The 21,052-nt window shown below is 36.0% G+C and overlaps 3 protein-coding genes across 6 annotated transcripts in view; all 3 read left to right on the top strand.

The window, feature by feature from the left end:
• The window catches only part of LOC108978179 (serine/threonine-protein kinase OSR1), a 45,618-nt gene extending 40,511 nt beyond the window's left edge, over window positions 1–5,107 (top strand). For all 3 annotated transcript variants that reach the window (XM_018948336.1, XM_018948337.1, XM_018948335.1), the window contains one exon: window positions 2,205–5,107. In XM_018948336.1, coding sequence (XP_018803881.1) covers window positions 2,669–4,348 — 1,680 coding nt within the window. In that variant the 5' untranslated portion in view covers window positions 2,205–2,668 and the 3' untranslated portion in view covers window positions 4,349–5,107. The remainder of the gene's footprint in view (window positions 1–2,204) is intronic.
• Window positions 1–12,521, top strand: part of LOC108978180 (E3 ubiquitin-protein ligase RNF181 homolog) — a 77,951-nt gene extending 65,430 nt beyond the window's left edge. For both annotated transcript variants that reach the window (XM_018948338.1, XM_018948339.1), the window contains 2 exons: window positions 11,858–12,175; window positions 12,272–12,521. In XM_018948338.1, the coding sequence (XP_018803883.1) occupies window positions 11,867–12,175; window positions 12,272–12,406 (444 nt within the window). In that variant the 5' untranslated portion in view covers window positions 11,858–11,866 and the 3' untranslated portion in view covers window positions 12,407–12,521. The remainder of the gene's footprint in view (window positions 1–11,857; window positions 12,176–12,271) is intronic.
• A 356-nt stretch (window positions 12,522–12,877) lies between these two features.
• LOC108978176 overlaps window positions 12,878–21,052 on the top strand; it is a 208,800-nt gene continuing 200,625 nt past the window's right edge. Inside the window, exons 1-3 of the mRNA XM_018948324.1 lie at window positions 12,878–13,170; window positions 15,743–16,437; window positions 16,536–16,616. Coding sequence (XP_018803869.1) covers window positions 12,963–13,170; window positions 15,743–16,437; window positions 16,536–16,616 — 984 coding nt within the window. The 5' untranslated portion in view covers window positions 12,878–12,962. The remainder of the gene's footprint in view (window positions 13,171–15,742; window positions 16,438–16,535; window positions 16,617–21,052) is intronic.

Genomic DNA, 21,052 nt, shown 5'->3' with positions numbered 1-21,052 from the left:
TATTTTAACTTTTTTATTATAAACAACCGTTCGGTAATTTGTAATAAATTAGATTTTCTGATATACATTACGATTAAGGAACATTATCTACTGCAATAATAAACTGGAATAACCAGTTCACCACTTAACGCCGCTCTCAAGCTGACTTTAAATAGTCTTGAAATGATACTTTCTCATCGTTAAATGTTAACTATTTAAATGTTCTGTGATATGAACAACTTTCTGAGAAACGTTAATATAACGGATTAATGGCATTAGCGTTATTATAGTATTAGTGTTACCGTTAGCACTTTTACCACCTAGATAGATACATATAATTTTATGCATACAATTCTTGGAAATATTCTCTATTTCAAGCTTTCTCAAATTTAATACGACAAAAAGTGTGTAAATATTATTTTTATGCATAGCACAGTACACATATTCAAAATATATTGTCGGTGCATTCCAAATATGTTCTTTTCTAGTAAACGCTCACTATCTGTCTATTTTTATTTTTAAGTTGCACCCTCTACTTTGATTAAGTGCGTTCACACTTGTTCTCCTTAGCATTCAATCATTTTGACAGTTCTCTATTAGTTCGGTCTATTTTTAGTTTCATTAGATTATCAACAAAGTTTGATTGATTGATATTGACTTACATGCATACATATATAGATATGTAAATATGGCTTCTTACATGTGATTCCATATTGTGCATTGTCTTTTCGTCATTAGGAAAATTGGTGCCGCAATAACATTAAAAGTTGCGTTGTTGTTGTTGTAACGGCAGAAATTCTGACGAGTTGATAGTCCTTGGCCGGATAGAAATCCGGGTGCGTTCCGGTTTTCGTAGACCCGACTGTCGTGGGAACGGTTAAAAGTTGCGTCATCTGGTTAGGTGGTTAGGTTTAAGTTTTAGAAATAACAAAATTTACGTTGACAACTTAGTTTAAATTTATTACACTTCTAATGGAGCATCTACATTTTCAGTTTTAATACTTAATACGAGTATTTCTTTCTAAAGATGATCGCAATAAATTTATAAAGCTGATATACATACATTTCGCACCATTTAGGGATTCTTGAGAACAATAATTTATTTTTATTTTCTTCTCAAATTTATATAAAATAAAAATATATTTATGGGTCCATCAATGTGCTTCCCAAATGCTTTTCAACTGATCAATTGCAAATTAGAAAGATTTTGGCAGCTCTAATCAACATATGTATGTAGAGTAACATCAAGCATGTGGAACTCTATTGAATCAAAACGATTTACCTGGAGTGGTCGTTTAAGTAGGCGAATACCGTGGATACGGCATGATATTGGTTGAAAATTTGGCAAGAAACGCAAGCAGAACCAATGTAGTAGGCGAAGGTGCGTTATCGTGGTGCCAAAAACTGGAGTTCTCGACTCATAATTCCGGTCTCTTTTTGCGAATAGTTTCACGCAAACTTCGCATAAAACTCAAATAGTATTCCTTGTTGACAGTTTGTCCGGTCGGAAAGAATTCAGAGTGCACCATAACTCGTTTCAGGAGAAAACATTGTTTCACCAATTTACCGTTTGAATAACGTTTTTGAGAGCCTCAACTTTACTTAAGAAAAAAAACTCCATGGATTTTTTTAATTCTCTATTATCCTAACGCCCTAAGGATAACCAAAGGCTTATTTTTTAGAGTTCTTTATTCGAAATATAGTTTGTCAAAATTTCCGTTATTTTTTTTTTCGAAAAATTAATTCCAAACCTTCAATTTCACTATAATATAACATAGCTATATTCATTTATATTTTTATACTAGTACATAATTCTTCTAAAATATGCGCCAATTTCCTGGTACCTAATTCAACTTGAAAACGATTAGTACAAACCTACAAAAAATGGAATCAATCATGCATCCTTTCATTCGACATTACTACTCATCCAGAGCACTTATGCAACTCTCATAGTATTTACAAATCAAATATTTTCACGTTTCAAGTAATTTTTTATATATTTGTGTGTAAAATATGTAGTTTTGCATAGAACATATAATCACAGCGAAATCGCAGTCAAAACAAGCTGGCTTACTGAATTATGTATTTTTGTATTACATACATCCATGCATATACATATGTAGTACGAAAAGCAAAACCAAAAATAATAATAGAAAACAAACTTAAATCAAAGTACAAAGACCAATAGCGGCATCTTTTTTCTCTTCCATTCTCCTCTCTTCCAGGAGTGGCATTCTTCGATAAGCAAGAGGGAACACTGACCTTCTGTCTGACATCGAGAGGCACTGTTTCGACGACGAATAGAACATTTCTGCCAAGCGAAACCGCTGCTGAACCCGAGCTAAGCGCCGATACGCCAGCTTATTACAGATCTCGTGACGAAGACTACAATTCAATAGACACCAGTAACAACAACAATTACATCTACACAATCAAAACGCAGAAGGAAACAACTGCTGTAGTGATTCAGCAGCCAACAACAAATAAGTCCAACACAACCAAAGCAGCAAACGGCAAAGGTGTAATCCAAACACTCAGTGTAGCAGAGCTTGCACACCACATACAGTTAGACGAGAAGTACCCCACACCAGCTGAACGCTTGCCAGCGCCGTTGACAACCAAAGCCACAGCCACGGCTACCTTATCCACGTCTAAGACCACACAGAGTATACAAAGCAAGTCGGCGAAAATGGCGTCCAGCGCGAATTTGAATAGCACAGGCGCCGTCGCGCCACACTCCACCTCCGAGAAGCAGCCTTGGCCCAACTCGAAGGATGATTACGAGCTGCGCGATGTGATCGGTGTRGGTGCGACTGCGGTCGTACATGCCGCGCTCTGCCTGCCACGGAACGAGAAGTGCGCCATTAAGCGCATCAACCTGGAGAAGTGGAACACTTCTATGGATGAACTGCTCAAGGAGATACAGGCGATGTCGTCGTGTAATCACGAGAATGTCGTCACCTACTATACATCGTTCGTGGTGCGTGAGGAATTGTGGCTGGTGCTGCGCCTGCTGGAGGGCGGCTCTTTGCTCGATATCATTAAGCACAGGATGCGCACAGCGAATTGCAAACATGGCGTCTTCGATGAACCGACCATTGCCACTGTTTTGAAGGAGGTACTCAAGGGTCTGGAGTATTTCCACTCGAACGGACAGATACATCGTGACATCAAAGCGGGTAATATATTGATTGGCGATGATGGCACCATACAAATTGCCGATTTTGGTGTGAGCGCTTGGCTGGCGACCGGTCGTGATCTCTCACGCCAGAAGGTGCGTCACACATTTGTCGGCACACCGTGTTGGATGGCGCCCGAAGTGATGGAGCAAGATCATGGTTATGACTTTAAGGCGGACATCTGGTCCTTCGGCATCACCGCCATCGAGATGGCGACCGGTACAGCGCCCTATCACAAGTATCCACCCATGAAGGTGCTGATGTTGACACTGCAAAATGATCCGCCCACATTGGATACTGGCGCGGACGAGAAGGACCAATACAAAGCCTACGGCAAGACATTCCGGAAAATGATTGTGGAATGTTTGCAGAAAGAGCCCTCAAAACGACCCACCGCCAGCGAACTGCTCAAGCATGCTTTCTTCAAGAAGGCCAAAGATCGCAAATATCTTACGCAAACACTGCTCGCCTCCGGCCCGTCGATGGAGACGCGCGTGCACAAGGCTGCGAAACGACAGCCAGGCGCCTCCGGTCGTTTGCATCGCACCGTCACCGGCGAATGGGTGTGGTCTAGCGAAGAGGAAGACAACGGTGGTAAGCATCATTCGTCCGACTCCGAATCGGATGATCGACCCATTAATCGTCTCGAACGCGCCGAATCGTCGGACAGTGATCACGATGACTATTCGGAGACTACAGCAACCGCAACCGAACCGGCACAACAAGCGCCCGCTGTGGCGAATGTAGCAACACCAGCGGTGAACATACCCGCGCCGGCAGCAAATAATGCTCAACAACAACAACAACAACAACCAACAGACGCGGCGATAGCACAGGCCATGACCGGTGTGGCGCAAATGCCAATGCTCTCATCGGTGGCGGATGTCGGCGAGGCACCGCCCGTCAATCTGGTGTTGCGCATGCGCAACCAGCGACGCGAATTACACGATATACGCTTTGAATTTGCTGTGGGCAAAGATTCAGCCGAAGGCATTGCCATGGAATTGGTCGACGCCGGACTCGTCGACGCGTTGGACACGCAACCAATGGCCGTGCATCTGCAGCAACTGATCGAGCAACGCGCCGCACTGAAAACCATAACGTTCCAACTGAACTCGGGCGTGCAGCCGGGCGAGGTGCTCGACGACCGCTCGCTGGTGGGGTACGCGCAAATATCGATAACCGATTAGGTGGAGCTGAGCGCGCTGGCCGATTCAGCGGTAAATGCTTGAGTGTGATGCGTTGAGCGGCAGAAATCAAGCATACAGCTGCACATGCGTGGTTGACGCGACTCAGTTTGGGGCTTACAATTTTTACGTTTGTAAACAATTTGGTTGCGAACTTTTCAAATGTAGTCTTTAAAATTGTAATATTTTCCTTTAATATTAGTCAAAAACAAAGCAAAGGCCAACGCATAGCGTAAGCAGCGGTGTAACTGTAAATTTTATTAATTTAATAATAATAATAATATTCATATTTTGGGCATAAAACCGTTTAGTTCTTAATGTAGTTGAGCGCTTTGTTGGCAGCGAAGCGCACAGCGCCAGTTTGCGCCAAGCAGCACGCGCATACACACATACACTCAAACATAAACAAACACACACACGCATAGTGTAAACAACTGAAAGTACTTACGATTACATATTTTCGATATTTGTAATTATTTATTGTATTTTTTTTATCATTAGCATAATGCGCCGCCTTTATGCAGCCGCCTAACTCCAAAAGGAGCTAGTAAATACATACTAGAATGTAGTCTCTAAATGGCATAACTATAATTAGATGTTTATTTTAGAGTAAAGCCTAGCTTAGCATGTCCTAAATTGTATTTCATCTCTGTATGCTGCAATAAACAATAAAATAAAAATACTAGCGTCACGTGTCGAAAAATCCTTTAAAATATGCTGAAATGCTGATATTTTCAATAAAAAATGCTACATACATACTTACATATATCGTTAATTTATTTACGCTTAGTTTAGAGATCAATGTATGTATGTATTTTAATTGTCACTGCGTAGCCAGTAACTTTACCAAACATTATATTTAATTTTTTTCATTAGAAGAAACAATATAACAAGCAAGCATATTTCTGCATCAACTAATAAATGTCCAGAAAGCATGTTTTTTGCTTTTAGAACTGCATTATAAGGAATATGAGAGCAATGCAAGTTGACGCCTAAAAGCAGACTACACTAAATAAAATGCGCAAATTTGCAGTACTACGGCATGAAAATGCAATTTTAATATTGTGGCAGCCTACTATGAATAAAAATAATTAAAAAACAAAAACAATAATTATGCATAAAATATATATTAAATACAAAAAATTAATTAATTAAAAATATATTAAAAAAATTAAATTAATTAAGAAAGAAATTACAATAAAAAATAATAATTTAAACCCCAATTACAGTAAATTATAGTAAGCTCTAGTGTAGCGACAAGGTCTTTTAAAGATTTTTTTGTCAAAGTACACGCACCACTTTTCATACATACATAAATACATGCATAAATTACTTACTTGTATTTAGCAAAAAAAAAATTAAAATAATTATAATATTAATAAAGAAATCTTATTATAAGCCAGCAAATGTTTATAATAGAATTTAGTGTATAACGAAAATTTTAATAAAAAAAATCATATTCATACCTTTCGAAACAATAATTAAATTGAATGTATGTACTACTTGTATGTACGTATGTCTGAATGCTACATTTGTAAACATTTAAGTAATGCAGCTGACGAAACAAAATTTGAAAAAAAAATTCAATAAAATAAACGCAAAAGATACAAAAATATAAATTAAAAACAAAATATACAAAAATAAAATTAAAATTTTAAAATAAAAAAATTTAAATTTTGCAAAACCATTATAGAAACAAACAATACAACACTCACACAAAGTATTTGCTACAAAAGTATGTTAAATAAATAACAATATTTCTTGTTTGAGTACAGCTGTGGCACACGAAAAAGAAACACACGTATGTAAATTCGTTGCAACGCAAATACAAAACATTTTTGTAATAGTTTAGATCAACTATGTAAGGAAGACTTGTTCCTTTAAAACAAACACACATACACACACGTACATTCATTTGCTGTATTGTAACCCCGAATTGTTCAATTGTTTGTAAATATTTTTAGCGCAAGTAACGGAAATTCAAAACATAATACATGCATAAAATGCCTTTTTGAGTATTGCTTTGGTTGAAGAAAATAGTTGTGGTTTTGTTGAAATTTATTTTTAGGTTGATTCTATTGCATTCGCTTGTAAATTCCTGTTGTTTTGCTCCTAGTTTTCTTTGGGCGTTTTCATGTTTTTTGTGAAAGCAGATTATAAAGAAGTCGTCTGCAAACTGGAAGAGGATACAGTTTTCGTCGTTTATTTGGTGGAGTTTCGCCGTGCACGTATAGATACGTACGAGGTTAAATAGCGTTGAACTGAGTCCACTACCTTGAGTTAGCCCGTTTCCTGTCGTGATTTTCTGTTGTTCGAGCATTACTGTTCTTCTTCTCAGGAAGGACGATATCCAATTAACTGCTTTTATAGTTATTTGTGCTTCTTATAGTGTCTGCTGAAAAGTGTTAATATTGACTGAGTCGTATGCTTTTTCCACATCTACGCATGCAGCCATCACCTGTAGTTTTCTGTCTTTGAGGTAGATGATTGTGTTGATTAAAGCCGGTGTGCTGCCGTGTAATGTTTTCTGAAACCGTATGCTCTTTACGGTATGCAATTGAGTAGTTGGATTCTGTTATCTATATGTAATTTAAGGATTCCTTCTATTGCTTTAGCTAGGACTGAGATCAAACATATTGGTATGTTGTTGAATATATTTGTTGGGTCATTGCCTTTTTTATGGATCGGAATTATCTTGACTTCTCACCATTTTTCAGGTATGCACTCATCTTGCCATACATTTATAATTGTTTTAAATAATTTTTGTTGGTCCTTGGGCTGGAGAAGTGTTAACATTTTATAGGATATTTGGTCCGCACCCTTTGATGACTTTAAGTTTCTGTATTGGAGGAATTCATTCAGGTTTTCTATTGTCATTTTTTCAATAGACGGTTCTGGTATGTTGCGCTCCTGGTTGTGGTTGTTGTTAATTGAGTGTGGTGCTTTTGCTATGAATTCTAGGTATTTTCCTTGCTCTGTTGAGTTCCAGGAGTTTCTAATGTTCTTCTCACATTGGTATTTTTTTTTTTTAATTGTTTATTTTGCCCCACATTTCTTTTATGTTTTTGGTTTCTGATATTTCTTTTATATATTCTACAAGTTGTTTTTCAAGTTGAGTGTGGTGGTATCTATATTTTCAATGTTTGAGGGTATTTAGAATATCGAAAATTGTATAGTTTTCTTTATATAAATTCCTAATCTGCCACATCCATCTTGCCTATTTGCGAAGGCATAGTTGTGGTCTTTAAGGCTTGTTTCAATGTTGTTATTTAGCCAGGTTTCTGAGAGGATTGCTATATCAATTTCGTTATTATGCATGAACATTTCTATTAATTGTTTATTTCCCTGCTTTTTTAAACTTTGTATGTTATATTGTAAGATTTGTATCGTTGCCGTCATGTTAWGGGTTATCTTTGTTAATTTTCCAGAGATCTGAACTGACTGTCATTTGCTTTTAAGTACTTTGGATATATATTAAAGCTTCGTATAGGACTTTGTATTAGCTTGTGTTGCGTTTTGTGTTAAACACTTGTTTATCATTTGGTTGATTTTGGTCGTGAAGTCAGGTTGGTGGGGTATGCTAGCATTTTATTATTCGACGTTATTGCGTTTTCTAGTGTTGCTTGTTTCCCTTGTTCCATGATCTTTTGTGCATTGTTTTCTTCTCTTATTTTGTTGTTCGTTCTCGGGACTTTGGCATACGAGAATTGTTGGTGCATATGCTTCATAGCTTCTGCTGTATTGTTGTATGTTTGTATCTTTCTCCTTTTTTGCAGTTGGGGAAATTCCGTGTCCAGGACTGCGTTGTTGTTAAATACTTCGAAACGGTTTCCTAGTATATTTTTATATTTTGTTTGTGCCTCTTTGATAGTGAGGTTTTTTAGGGTGATTATCCATTTAATTGCGTAGGCCTTGATCCTTGCTGGGCAGTCTTTTTTTTGTAGCTTGATGGTTCCCTTTGCAATTTACGCATTGTTTTTTGCTGCACTTTATAATGTCGTGGGTAATTCCGTATTTTGCGCAGATCGAGTTTAGCTGCTTGCAATGCCGTGCGAAATGGTTCTACCTGAGAAACGGTAGTATTCTGCAAATGCTACAAATGGTTCACCTTTATTGTGGTATAACCGAACGTGACTTCCCTCGATACTTCCAGACCGTCACACACTATTTTAACTCATTCCCTCCTCTGTCCTCTTCCGTAATATCAGCTGGTATGTCGAATATTATGCCCATTTTAGATAGAAAGTGGGCAAAAATCTTCGTTCGTATGGCTCGCTTGTTTTTTCACAGAATTCGTTTGCTGCTTTCCCGTTTTTAAATGTGATTTTACATCTTCCAAATCCTATTTTTGTGATTTCCAGAATATCCTCCGTTTAGTTACCCTGTGCTCTTTCTTTATCGTTTTTGTTTTTTGTCTAGGTACACAATATAGGGTCCCTTATGGATATCGTTGTACTTATAGTTGTCGTGGTCTTTCGTGCCTGCACGTTTGGTGTATTGCCTGCGAATTTTTTTTTGTTGCTCTTGTTCGGCTGTTGCTTCGGCTCCTTATGTTGTTATTGGTTCGAGGTGCATTTTCTTTGTCCTTCACTTTATTTTAACTCTTTTAATTTGTATCTGTTTATTTGTAGTGTGTCCTTTTTTTATTTACTTTGTTGTTGATATATATTTTGTTTTTTTTTGAGTTTAGTGGTAGTTGCACGTCTGTTCACTTTCACTGTTCACTCGCGAATTTTACTTAAATTTTTCTAAATGAAAGGAACATTTTTTTAACAATTAACAAAATTTATAATTATTTTTTTTTTCGAAAAAAATTAAATGGAATTTTATTTTCTAACAATTGAAAAGAAGAAAAAACGTCTTTTTCGAAAAAATTCATTTAATTTAATTTTTAAAATTTCCCTTTCCTTTAAGAAAATTTTAAATTGTTTTTGAGTTTTTAGATTTTTCATTATTCCTTTCCTCTAAATTACATTTTAACACATTACACGACATTCTATTGAAGCACTCGTGCATGCGCCAATTTGTTTTTGGGTGAGACAATCCTTTTTTTCTCAACCTTAGTGTATTTGCATGGTGTCACATGGAAGATGTAGATTCCTTACATTTTATTAATTTTGTTTGTTTGAAAACTACCATCACAACTCCAGACAGATACAGGAAGTTTTATAAAAAAAAAAAAATATTTACCCATAATTGTCTCGAAGCATAATTTTGTAGTCATCGACCTTTGTTTTGACATAATCGTAGATGCGTATGTTGTTTTTGTTGTTATAGGAAGCATTCCTTGGTTAATTGGCGAAAACTGCCGAATTACATAAATCCAGTTCCGTACCGATTTCGCTTACTGGCACTTTGTTAGATTCTAATTGATCAAGCTCACTTCCTACTTATACCTTTGTAACATCCAGAAGGAAACGCCGGTAACTCTATAAAGTGTAAAACAAAAGCAGAAGACGAATTAGTCGTGTCCGTCTCTACAAACGCGAGTTGGTCGCTCAGTTTTTGAGATATCGATCTGAAATTTTGCACAAGTCATTTACTCCAAAGAAGCTGTTCATTTGTTGGAATCACTGATAGCGGACTACTGTAGCTCATAGCTGTCATACAAACAGAACGATGAAAATTAAGTTAGTGTACGGAAAGTTTTTATTTGTAAAGGGTAGAATACCTCCGATAGAACTGAAGTAAAGGTTTTTTCTTTTTTTTTAAATAAATTTGAATCGCCTTCAAACAAAAATATTAGCATATTGAATATTATTTTTTCATGTTTATTTTCACTTAAATTTTGCAATATACTATAATCATAACAACGGTACATTCGCAAGGATACTGCAATCAGTTCAATTACTTAATCGTCTTTGCCCATATTATGTGCTGATGAGAAAATAAAAGTATTTTCAGCTTGAAAACATACATACAACAACGCTACACTGTCGCATTAATTGAAAAGTAATTTTTAAGCATCGTATGTGACTTTCAAGCGATCCTTTTATGATTAGTAGTATTAAAGATTTTTGCAGATCACAATTTTTAATAAAATTTTAGTTATTTATTTTTCATAAACACTGTAAATTTGTTGTTCGAATTTTCAATTTGAATTTTCAATTTGAAAACCCAAACAAGCAGTATTTCACCAATTCACATATACGTACTTAGAATTCTTCCATTTTACACGATTGCTTAATTTAGGGCTTAAACTCGCAACACTTATAATACACACACAACCAAACACACAAACACTTTTACATACAAATTAGCTAAAGTTCACATCGAAATTTTGTGTAGAAGAGTGGTCTACAGACGATAATTTCGAATTGCGAAAGGAAAAATTGCAAATTATACATACATAAATGCATACACAGGTATATATAATTATACATAATTAGCGTATATAACGATTGTTTGCCTTAGGGAAGAATTGAGTGCTACACTTAAAAAAGAAAAAAAAAAAAACGAATATAGCATAGAATCATAGACTTGTAACAGTTTTAAGCAAATGCATGCAAAGACTATAGATTTAGTTTGTTTCAAAACAAAAAAAAAAAATAAAAATAAAAAGTGACTTCAGCGAACATTTTACTAACTCTGTACGCTTTTTAAACGCTTTTTGGTAAATTATGACTTTTTTGAATGCAATTAACTGAAAGCTCTTGAAACTGTTCCAGTCAAGTTTTATATAAAATTATACCAAACATAAATTATGGTAAATCCCAAGCTAAAATCAAAAAATTAAAAAATCGATTGTTGTATATTTTTCAGCACAACAGTAAATTTAAGTCAAAAAAATTAAAAAGAAACGATATTTTCAAAAACTTATTTAAGTTAAGTTTTAGTATTGCTCAAAATAATATTTTCCAAGAAAAATTTCTATCGTATGCAAATTGCAAAGCTGTAACACTTCTTGTTCTCAAACCATATATTATATAAGTACATACATACATACATGTATATAAATTTCTCTACTTCGAAAACTCTACGAAAAGTTTTAGATACTTCTTTTGTATGTCTTTTTGCGAAAAAAAAAATACTTTGCTCAAATTTCAGGGCTACACGTACTGCAGCGAGCATTCATGTATACTATATGTACATTCAAACAAATTACAAATATACGTATTCAAATGTATTTATATTGAAAATTAAAAACTGTTTATAAAAAAAAATTTAAAATCAAGTGTCTCATGCACTTTATATATAAAAATGTATGTATATGAAGCAAATATTTAAATAAATATTAATGGTATTACCAATTTTGAGAATGTAATGTAATCACTTCTTGAAATTCATCAATTTAAACAGCTGTGAATTTTGAAATAATATAAAGTAACTAATTTATCCAGATTAAATTGTAATTTTTGGCGTTGTACAACATTATTGCTAATTTATTCAAATAAAAATTAAAAATCTGAAGTTGAACTCAAAATGCAGTATTTTCATTGATTATACAAAGACGCGCACAATTCCAAAATTAAAACGTTAATAGTTATAAATTCCAATCTTTTCACCTTACAGCCAAATACAATGGCCGACTACTTCGAGGACATGGGTCATGAACCCACAGGTGGCGATGGTCCTAATGATTTTGCCAAACACTACAAACGTCTACAAGTTTTGGCCATTATGAACGGCATTGATATGGAAATCGAGGTGCCCGAGGCATCTAAGCGCGCTATCGCTGCGCTGCCCGAGCATGTGATTGTCGAGGCGGATGTGAAGCAGGAGCTGGAATGTGCCGTTTGCAAGCAGCCGGCGGAGATCGATGAGAAATATAAAGTTCTGCCATGCAAGCATGAGTTTCACGAGGAATGTGTGTTGCTGTGGTTGAAAAAGGTAATTAAACGTAGTGGCGGGAAGGGTGAGCGCATGCTCAGTTTTTTTTTATGCGTTAATATTATTTTCTTATTTACGTTGTTTACCTTCTTCTAGGCAAATTCGTGCCCAATGTGCCGCTATGAGTTGGAAACAGATGACCCAGTTTACGAGGAGTTGCGCGAATTTCGCCAAGACGAGTCTAACCGTCGCGAACGTCAAAATTATATGATGGATTCGATGTTTTCTTGAATAAATCATGAGAAATTTTTTAATAGACGATGGGTTAAGGTTGTGGTGGTGGGGAATGGTATTAACTGCAATTTTTTCGGAAATGCATAAATAAATTTTATTTGAATACCAGAAATGCTCGTCTATCTTTTCCTTATGTATACATATGTATCTGTATATTACATCAATAAAATGTCAAATCAGAAGACAAGTAAAAGAGTGTTAATTTGGTGTATTACTTTATTATATATAAAGATATATATAAATATATATGTATATATAATCAGTTGTTTTTACTTTTTTACTAACGCACAATTTAGTTTGACATAACTATGTAAATTTATCACTACAAATTTTCTTGTGATGAATGCAACCCTGTGTACCAAAAGCGTTCCACATATTCCGATGCATTCCCAATAAGAAAGCAATTCTTCGCATTTTTGTTTTTGCTCGCATATTCGTGTTTTCATTATTTGTTTTCGTACACGCCATTTAATAAATACCGTTTGTTTTTAGAGTTTTATAGTTTCCTTTTCTTATTAAAAAGTTAAGTGCATATTGAATTTAATGTAGGAAAATGTTTCCGATTCATGCAGAATCAAGGAAAACTATTACGCGTGAAAAGTCGGGCGCCATGACAGTAAGCACCGTTGATAAAATGCAAAGTTTGAATCAGCCGGCAAAATTGTTTGATAATAAATTTGTGGTCACCGTGTTAAGGAATACGCGGTGTTGCCCCAAATGCCGGAGTGAATATTCAACGAATTATGATCTCCGTATGGGCGGTAAGTTGCGATGACAGATTTCCGCGAGTGCTAATTTATTGGTTCAAATGTCTGAAATGCTTTATAATGTATAATGTGTTTCTTTAATTTTGTGGATTTGCAGAACAAGTTATAAGGATATGGGTGCAAATGGCACAAAGGGTAGGCTATAAATATAAACGAACTGTAATTACAGAATGAAATGTGCACAGCGAAAAGTTATGTACCGATATACATATTTAAATTAATATATGCAAATTTGGACTAGTAAATAAGCGTAGTATCTTCCCACCCTATTTAGGTAGAAAGCAACAAGTATTTTTTAGTTCTTATTGGTGTACATCACAACCTCTAACATCCATTGATCTCAAATATAAGCTGTACCGCCAAAATTAAGGTGCAGTGTTCTTTCGTTTGAAGGGTTTATATAATTTACATATCGGGAGAATTGTTTGTTTGGTGACATGGAATTTGAATGTTATAAAAACAAAATTATTGAATTTTTAATAAATTCTTCACAATATTGTACTCTGGACTCTTGTTTATTATACGCAATTAACATACTCAATTAATCCAAATTGAAATATTGCTATATACCAGTCACAGATATTTATAAATGTGTAATTGGAACTATAATACAAGTTGAAAAATAGTGTTGCATAGTTTTAGGCTGTGTGATTTCAAGTTGCTATTAACTAAATTTTGATAATTTTTGAGGATCATATGAATTATATTAATATTAATTAATATTTAGAACGTTTGTTATTATAGGAGCAATATTGCTTAAATATACAGATTAAGTATTACTCCACTGAAAGATTCCTGGCTAAGCTTTACGAGAATCTAAGAACTAAACGTATATTCCACAAAAAAATGTATTTGCTGATTCATTCCATAAGTTTTTAAAATGAGTACAGTTGTTTTCCAAAACCAATTATATGCAAATCCGTAAGTCAAAGTTTAACTTAGACAGTCTGCCTTGTTCTACAACTTTTTCTATCTGAACAAATTTCACTCGGACTAGTGCCCTTAAACGCGGAAGTTGAATCCATAAAAAAATGTTCATTGATTGGTATAACCTTCAAGTAAACTTTGATCTGTATAATTCAAAAAGTCAATGCGTTTCGCAGCTATTTGTTTACGTTGGCGAAATAGTTGACTGATGATTTTTACCAAGGAAAATGTAATTTAACGAGTTTGCGGGTTTTGTGCGCTCTAATGGCATAGCGGCTATGGAATGATTGAAATGTGAATGTCGTGAAGTCATTAAAAATTTGCCTCTTAAAGGTCGGCCATTCACCTCTGATAATGGCGATTATAGAAACAGTGATTGAAAATCATTGTGTTGACATCAGAGAAATCTAGAGGATTTCAATATCTAGTATAGATCTACTCGACTTATTTTGATTAGTGTTTTGGATATGAAGCGCTTTCGCTAGACTCGTACCAAAATATTTGATTTTTGTTTGCAAAAATGACTTCGTTTAAAGCTCTTAAAAAATATGCTGCACAACGTAGCTGAGAACCCTTCATTGATGAAACACATAATGATTACGGGTGACGAGACGTGGGTTTATGGCGATGGAATTCTCCGACAACCTGGCGAGTGGCGTTCTAAAAATGAGCCCTAACGAAAAAACAAAATTCGCTGAAGGCGCTGAAGGCTATCCCAACCGAGACTTATAGCAAGTGTATAATGGAAACCTAATATGAGTGTTGACTAATAAAGATATTTGTATTAAAATATGTTAAAAAGGACTTTTTTTTGTGAGGCGGGTCCAATTTGATGTAATGGTATTAAACGATGACGTTGGTAAGAATCTTCTTCTATATGAATTTTTTTTTACTTTTCTAACTGGTTTAAAATACAAAATAGGTCATCACAACTGTTAGGTCTAATTTTATCCTGTCAAGAATTACCAACTCGACAGCATCCCTAAAATTTTAAAAAGTTACTAATTTTCGAGCAGTTAACGACAGATCGAAGGCTAGATTTTTCAGGTGTCAGATCAAAAAAGGGTGTCAGCGTTATGCAGGATTTATACATATTTGGTAAGAATTGGAAAAACAAGAAATTGTGAATAGCGAAGCAATTGAAGGAAAATTTTTTTGTTGTGGTAGCGACACAAAACATTCCTGAAGCGATTTCGAGGAATGGTGCCGAATTGATGGTTCTTGGCCGGATGAAAATCTGGTACGTTCCGGTTGTATAGACACGACCGTCATGGAAACGGGGCAAAGGTTTTTCGAAGAAACTGCCACATTCAGCAACTAATCAGCAGAAAACTACCTTGAACATGGGACTTATAAGTATTAAGTTTGGCAGAAAATTCTAAATACTAAGAAGAAAACGTCGGAGTCCCTATAAAATGTATATAAAAAATTTCTGCGATTAAGCCATACCCCTCATTTTGTCTTGAGTAATCTTTCAACTATTGAGACATCGACCTGAAAGTGGTATTATAACTTCGATGCAGCCGAATTTAACGTTTTATTTTTAATTAGGTTGGGCTCGTAACATTAAAAAATATAAAATATTAATTTTTCGTTAGTTTAATTTTCGTTTAATGGTTCCTATAAAACTTAATTTCAGATTTGCACGTCAAAAGCAATCGACCGTTTCTACTCAGCTGTGGACATAATATGTGCGAAAACTGCATTTATCAAAATCACCAGAATCTCGTTTGTAGCGTTTGCCAAATACCAATTGTCATAGAGAAACGTAACAATGCATCCAATTCCCCGAATAGCCAGCAGAAACAACAACGGCACTACACTCAACCACGCCATGAAAACTTCAATGTACGCGATTACTTCTACATGAATTTCTTTTTAATGGGCGAACTTAATCACCTGCGTTTCTATCGTCGCGAAAGTTCGGCAAATAACACTCTAATGATATCCGATCGTGGTCCACTATCGCCAACATCCAGTGGTAATCGTACGCTAGTTTCTGGCACACATATACCATCGCAACGTTTTGTCGAGCGCTGCACAGAATGTGAGCTGGAGCTGGCTGTGGGCTTGTGTCGCCAATGTACCGTGCACTATTGCCGCGTCTGCTATGATTCCATACACATGTACGGTAAGGCACTAAAACGACATTCGTTAGTGACGCTCGACAAGGATCGTCAAGTTGTCAAGGAGGCACAATTACCGCGTCCCGCTTACTGCCAACAGCACAGACGCGTCAAGGATCGCTATTGTCACACGTGTCAATTGATTTGTTGTTACGTGTGTGTGGAAAGGATGCATAAAACGCACCATGGCATGTTATTGGTGAACGAGGTGGGTGGCAGTTTTATAAATTTTTTTCTTACAATTTTTTTTCTTTTTGTAATATTATTTATTTAATTTATTATTTTTTTGTTTTTGCTCGTTTATAGAATGAAGGTTTGCAGGATGAAATTGGCACTATTTTGGAATCGGTGAAAATGTCACGAGAGAATCTGCGTAAATCACAGAAGGTAGGTGAATTAGCGCATAATTATACTAAAAAAAAAAAAATATTAATTGGTTTAAGCGATTAGGCCATTATAGGATTTATCAAAAATCTCGAATATAAATAAATATTTTAGTTTAATGTTCGTTTTGAAGACCTAAAAACATTATTCAACTGGTAGAATCGTGAAAAAAAGTTGCCGATGCCATTCACTGTGTAGCGAAACGTTTGGGTTAGTCCGCATCACCGCCTAAAACTATACACTTATACCTTATTATTTTCTAAACATTGCACTTCGTCGATACTCGAAAACGATAGCGAATATTGACTTCAAATTTTCACTGATTTCAGAAGAGCATTATTTTTTAGTGAATCATATATTCAATAATTTATGGTATTTTTCTCTTTATACTCTGAAAAATTGGCTCTTAGATTCCCCAAAAAATTGTCTCCAAGTATGAGCTCTTTACATCAATAGGGAGGTTCTCTGCTTTTCAGTTTCATAATTTTCCATATTATGAAACTAGAAATATATACATATTTCAGTATATACTATATGGTCCAAGCTTTGGAAATGGAAACACCCAATTTGTTGTAATTGCATAAATTGTTTCCATCTGAGCCTAAGTAATAGTGCGTACTGTTGCACTATCTCCTTGAGAAATGTATTAGAAATAGTTGGAAAGCTTCAACGTAACTACTCGAACTGGACCGTCACTTACTGAGTGTGTTCTTATGATTTTTCCAAGAGGCCATTTTGTGGGATGATTAATAATTTGAGTTTGAATAGTAATTACCCTCACCATTTCGTCAGATAATTTTTTTCTTTCAACTGCTCTTTTTAAGTAGATCTTCATATTTCCCACTTCAGTTTCAAGTTTCTTTCGATGTAAATCTTTTTCTTCCTCTGTGTGGATTCAACCAAAACAGTTGGTTTTTCCTCAGTTATTACAAATTTAGGACTATTTTCCCATGTTTCTTCTCCAGTTTTATATTCTTGATATTTTGCCAGAATCAATTTCTGTTGCATCGTTTAACGAATTAGTAAAATCTTCCTTTTGCATTTCTACTTTTGTTGTACGTGTGACGTGTGTTTCACCACTCCGTTTCATACCATTGAGAATCGGATTATAATCATAAGGTGAGGCGAGTTTCGCCAATATTTGTTTTTGTATAGATGATTGCTGCTGCTGTTGGTTATCTTCAAGTCCCTGAAGCGGCATATTTCCACCGTCAAGTATAAATTTGTAATAGCTGTAGATGTTGCGTCATTTACAGTTAAAGTGATTATTGTCGATGCTTGACTAAACAAACTCTGATGTTTCTGTACGAAAGTAGTCTTAACTCTAAACGAAACGTCCGTTGTAGTTGCACCAAAACTACTTGAATTGGGTGCTTTGAAAGTCCACAAAACTGTTTGGTTTTGTCTGCGTGCCGTAGGTAGAGGTACTGGCTTGATCAAAAATTCCACTACGAAATATTTTATCATCTGATGTTGGAGCTTGTTTGCCAAAGACCCCGGCAGTTGGTCGTCAAAACGGTCAGTAATTGCTTCGCATATGTTAGCTTGTAGACCTTTTCGATTTGCCTTGCAATCTTTTAAATAAAATTTTTCACTGAATTTGCCTTTACACTCATTCATGGCAATAATAAAATGTTGTTTTGTATTCACTTTGTTTGTACCTCTGAACTGTTTGTGCATAACTGCGCGCCAGTACCCTACGTGATCCCGTTATCATAACCACCTCCACCTTGCAGACATGTTTTTAAATAGCTCAGATTTTGGAGTCACTAATATCCTTATTATTTTGGCCATACTCCTCGAAGAGCTCTTTAAATGGTTGGCAATCTCTGAATTCACCTGAGAATTTCTATAATTCCATCTTTGGTAATTCCAATTTTTCTACTATTTTTTTAAGTTAATTTATTTTTTGCTTTATTAACACTCGCAATATGTCACTTACTTCAAAAGACACTTCTTCTGTTCCAATACTAATATACGACATGCTGTATTTCAGTGTCAATTCGTCGATATTTTTCGATAATTCGCTTCATAGCACTTCAATGTCCTCTAATTCGAAATCTTTATGGCACCGTGCAGAAATTTGCCTTTGCAGCACCTTTTCGCGCTAAGTCCGTAGTGTTCGACATGTTTATTATATAGGTGACGATAAGCATATTTATTTTTTTTTCAAAAAACTGTTTTTATTGCAACGGTAACTCAAGTGGTCGATGAGCGGCATCCCGTTGTAGTCCGGTGTGCAGTGTTCTGACATGTCTGTAGTTTCCTCGTCTATATATCACCGCATCCAGGCAACCATATTGATGCGCGACTCTGTACTTTTGCAATAATCGCGATCGTGTGAGAAGTGAAGAAGCACAGGCTGTCGAATTTCACACCTAAAATCTTAGGGTTATTGACAGTCGGAATGTTAATGCTATCGACTGCAATATTAAGGTCTAGTCTATACTTCTTCAGGGTAAAACATGATAGAAGTTCTGTCGGAGTTTCGAGATGTGGAAGTTAAACAGCAATATGAAGAGGCCACCACCCTGTGGAACTCTCTTTTTAATTCTTCTCAATTTAGAGTTTTTATCTCAAAACAGTACAGTACGTATGATTGTCGAGTGCTCAGGTAGTTCATAGTCCATCTCCTCAGTTCCCACAACAGCTGGTTCTACGTTAGCGGAATCAACCCAGATTTTATCCGGCCATGGACTGTACTTTCGAAGATCTAAACTCGATAAGTTTTTCCTTACTCTTTCTTTCATAGCGGTTTGCTGTCCAAGGTTCGCCAACGTATTTTGAGATAGAGTTCTGTCATCATAATTATTATGTATTATATTCTAAGCAATTTTTTCTAAATTTATTTATTCTTTATTTATTTAACCTTATTTATCATATTTACATTTCGTTTAAATTATGCGTCGTCTAAAATACTAGAAACTAAATTTTCAGTTTTTGCATTTAGATAGCTTAGTTACAAAAACAAGCAGTTAATGAATATGGCAAGTAACATATATAGTCATTAACGATCGTCAATTGACTTGAGTTGCTAACCAATTTGCTAAGAAATACTTAAAATTAACATTACTATTGCATTTGTTGCAATAAAGGCGAAATATAAATAATACCATGAAAGAAAAAATATCCAAATGTCGCATAAATATCTCATTCAGCTACTGTTTCACAATTTAATTCCCAAATGGCAAACGTTTGTGCTCCACCGCGAAATGCTTACAAGCTAGAACTCCGTCTTTTTATTATACCCAATTAAACGGACTCCATTTTGTTGTGTTGTCGTTAACATGAAACACATCTCAAACACACTGTACCCTCACAACTTCGCTCGTCTATCACACAACACATTTACCGCACATCCTTCGAACTCTCGGCGCCATAGTACATTTTCGCTCCCAGCTGACCTGCTGCGCCTTCGGCCTTAATTTCGATTACTTCCACTTTTTCCACATCGATGTTGGCCGTTTGCCGCACCGGCTTCGGTGATGACTGCACTTGTGCTTGATTTCCCTCTTGCAGCAGCTGTGTTTGTGCGGTTGTCTGAGCCGTCTCCGCTGCCGGCGTTCTGCTCGTCGCTTCGTCGGCATTTCGTAGGTTATGCTGCACTGCCAATGCATCATTTGCATCATCATCGTAGTCGGGTCCTTGTGTGGAGGATACCACAATTGGTTTCAGACTGAAGGCAGGCGTGTCGTCCAACTTACTCGAAGTCGCTGCCGCCGACACGGTCGGTATTGTGGAGCTTTCGAATGTATCAACGCTGCCACGCTTCGCTATATCATCGACTTCGTCGTCGATCAGTAGATTGCGCTCGGAGCTTTGTTCACTCACGTGTGCATTGATCGGGCCAAGATTATTGTGTGGATTCAAGGTTCGTGGTAGCGTGTGCAGGTCTGCCACTGTGGTTACTTCGGTATCGTCAACGTCGTCGGTGTCATCATCGACACTGTCATCATGTACCCTTGTGCCATGGTCTGCATCAGCGGTGTCACTGACTTCATCGCTTTCAATATGGTTGCTTGTTTCTGTGTCTGCGGTTGCTGCAACGTCGGCGATTTCCGCTTTTTCTACTTTCTCCTTTTCAATACGCATTTTTTCTTCCATCTCCTGGAATTTCATTGCTAAATACCTGCGGATGGAGTTTATAAATTAAGAAATACAGACTGTTAGATTGATATACTGCGTTTGGTGACTTGTTGGAAAAAACAAAGGCTATAGAATATAATAAGCTTACTTGTCGACAAGCGGTCCACTGTAGTCTTCGGGGAACTTTGGCGTAAATGGTAGAATATATTTGTAGAGACGCTCATTCAGCACATAAAGCTGTGCGGTTGTGGAGCACTTCACATTGAACCACCAGTCGCAGGTGAGGGCGATCTAGAAAGACATAACCGTAAAGTGTAAAGTAAAAAAAATTAAAAATATATGAAAGAGAAAAA

This window comes from Bactrocera latifrons, unplaced genomic scaffold (assembly GCF_001853355.1).
Source record: "Bactrocera latifrons isolate USDA-ARS-PBARC rearing strain unplaced genomic scaffold, ASM185335v1 scaffold_119, whole genome shotgun sequence".
In the NCBI taxonomy this organism is placed as follows: domain Eukaryota; kingdom Metazoa; phylum Arthropoda; class Insecta; order Diptera; family Tephritidae; genus Bactrocera; species Bactrocera latifrons.
This window is presented reverse-complemented; position numbering and strand designations above follow the sequence as displayed.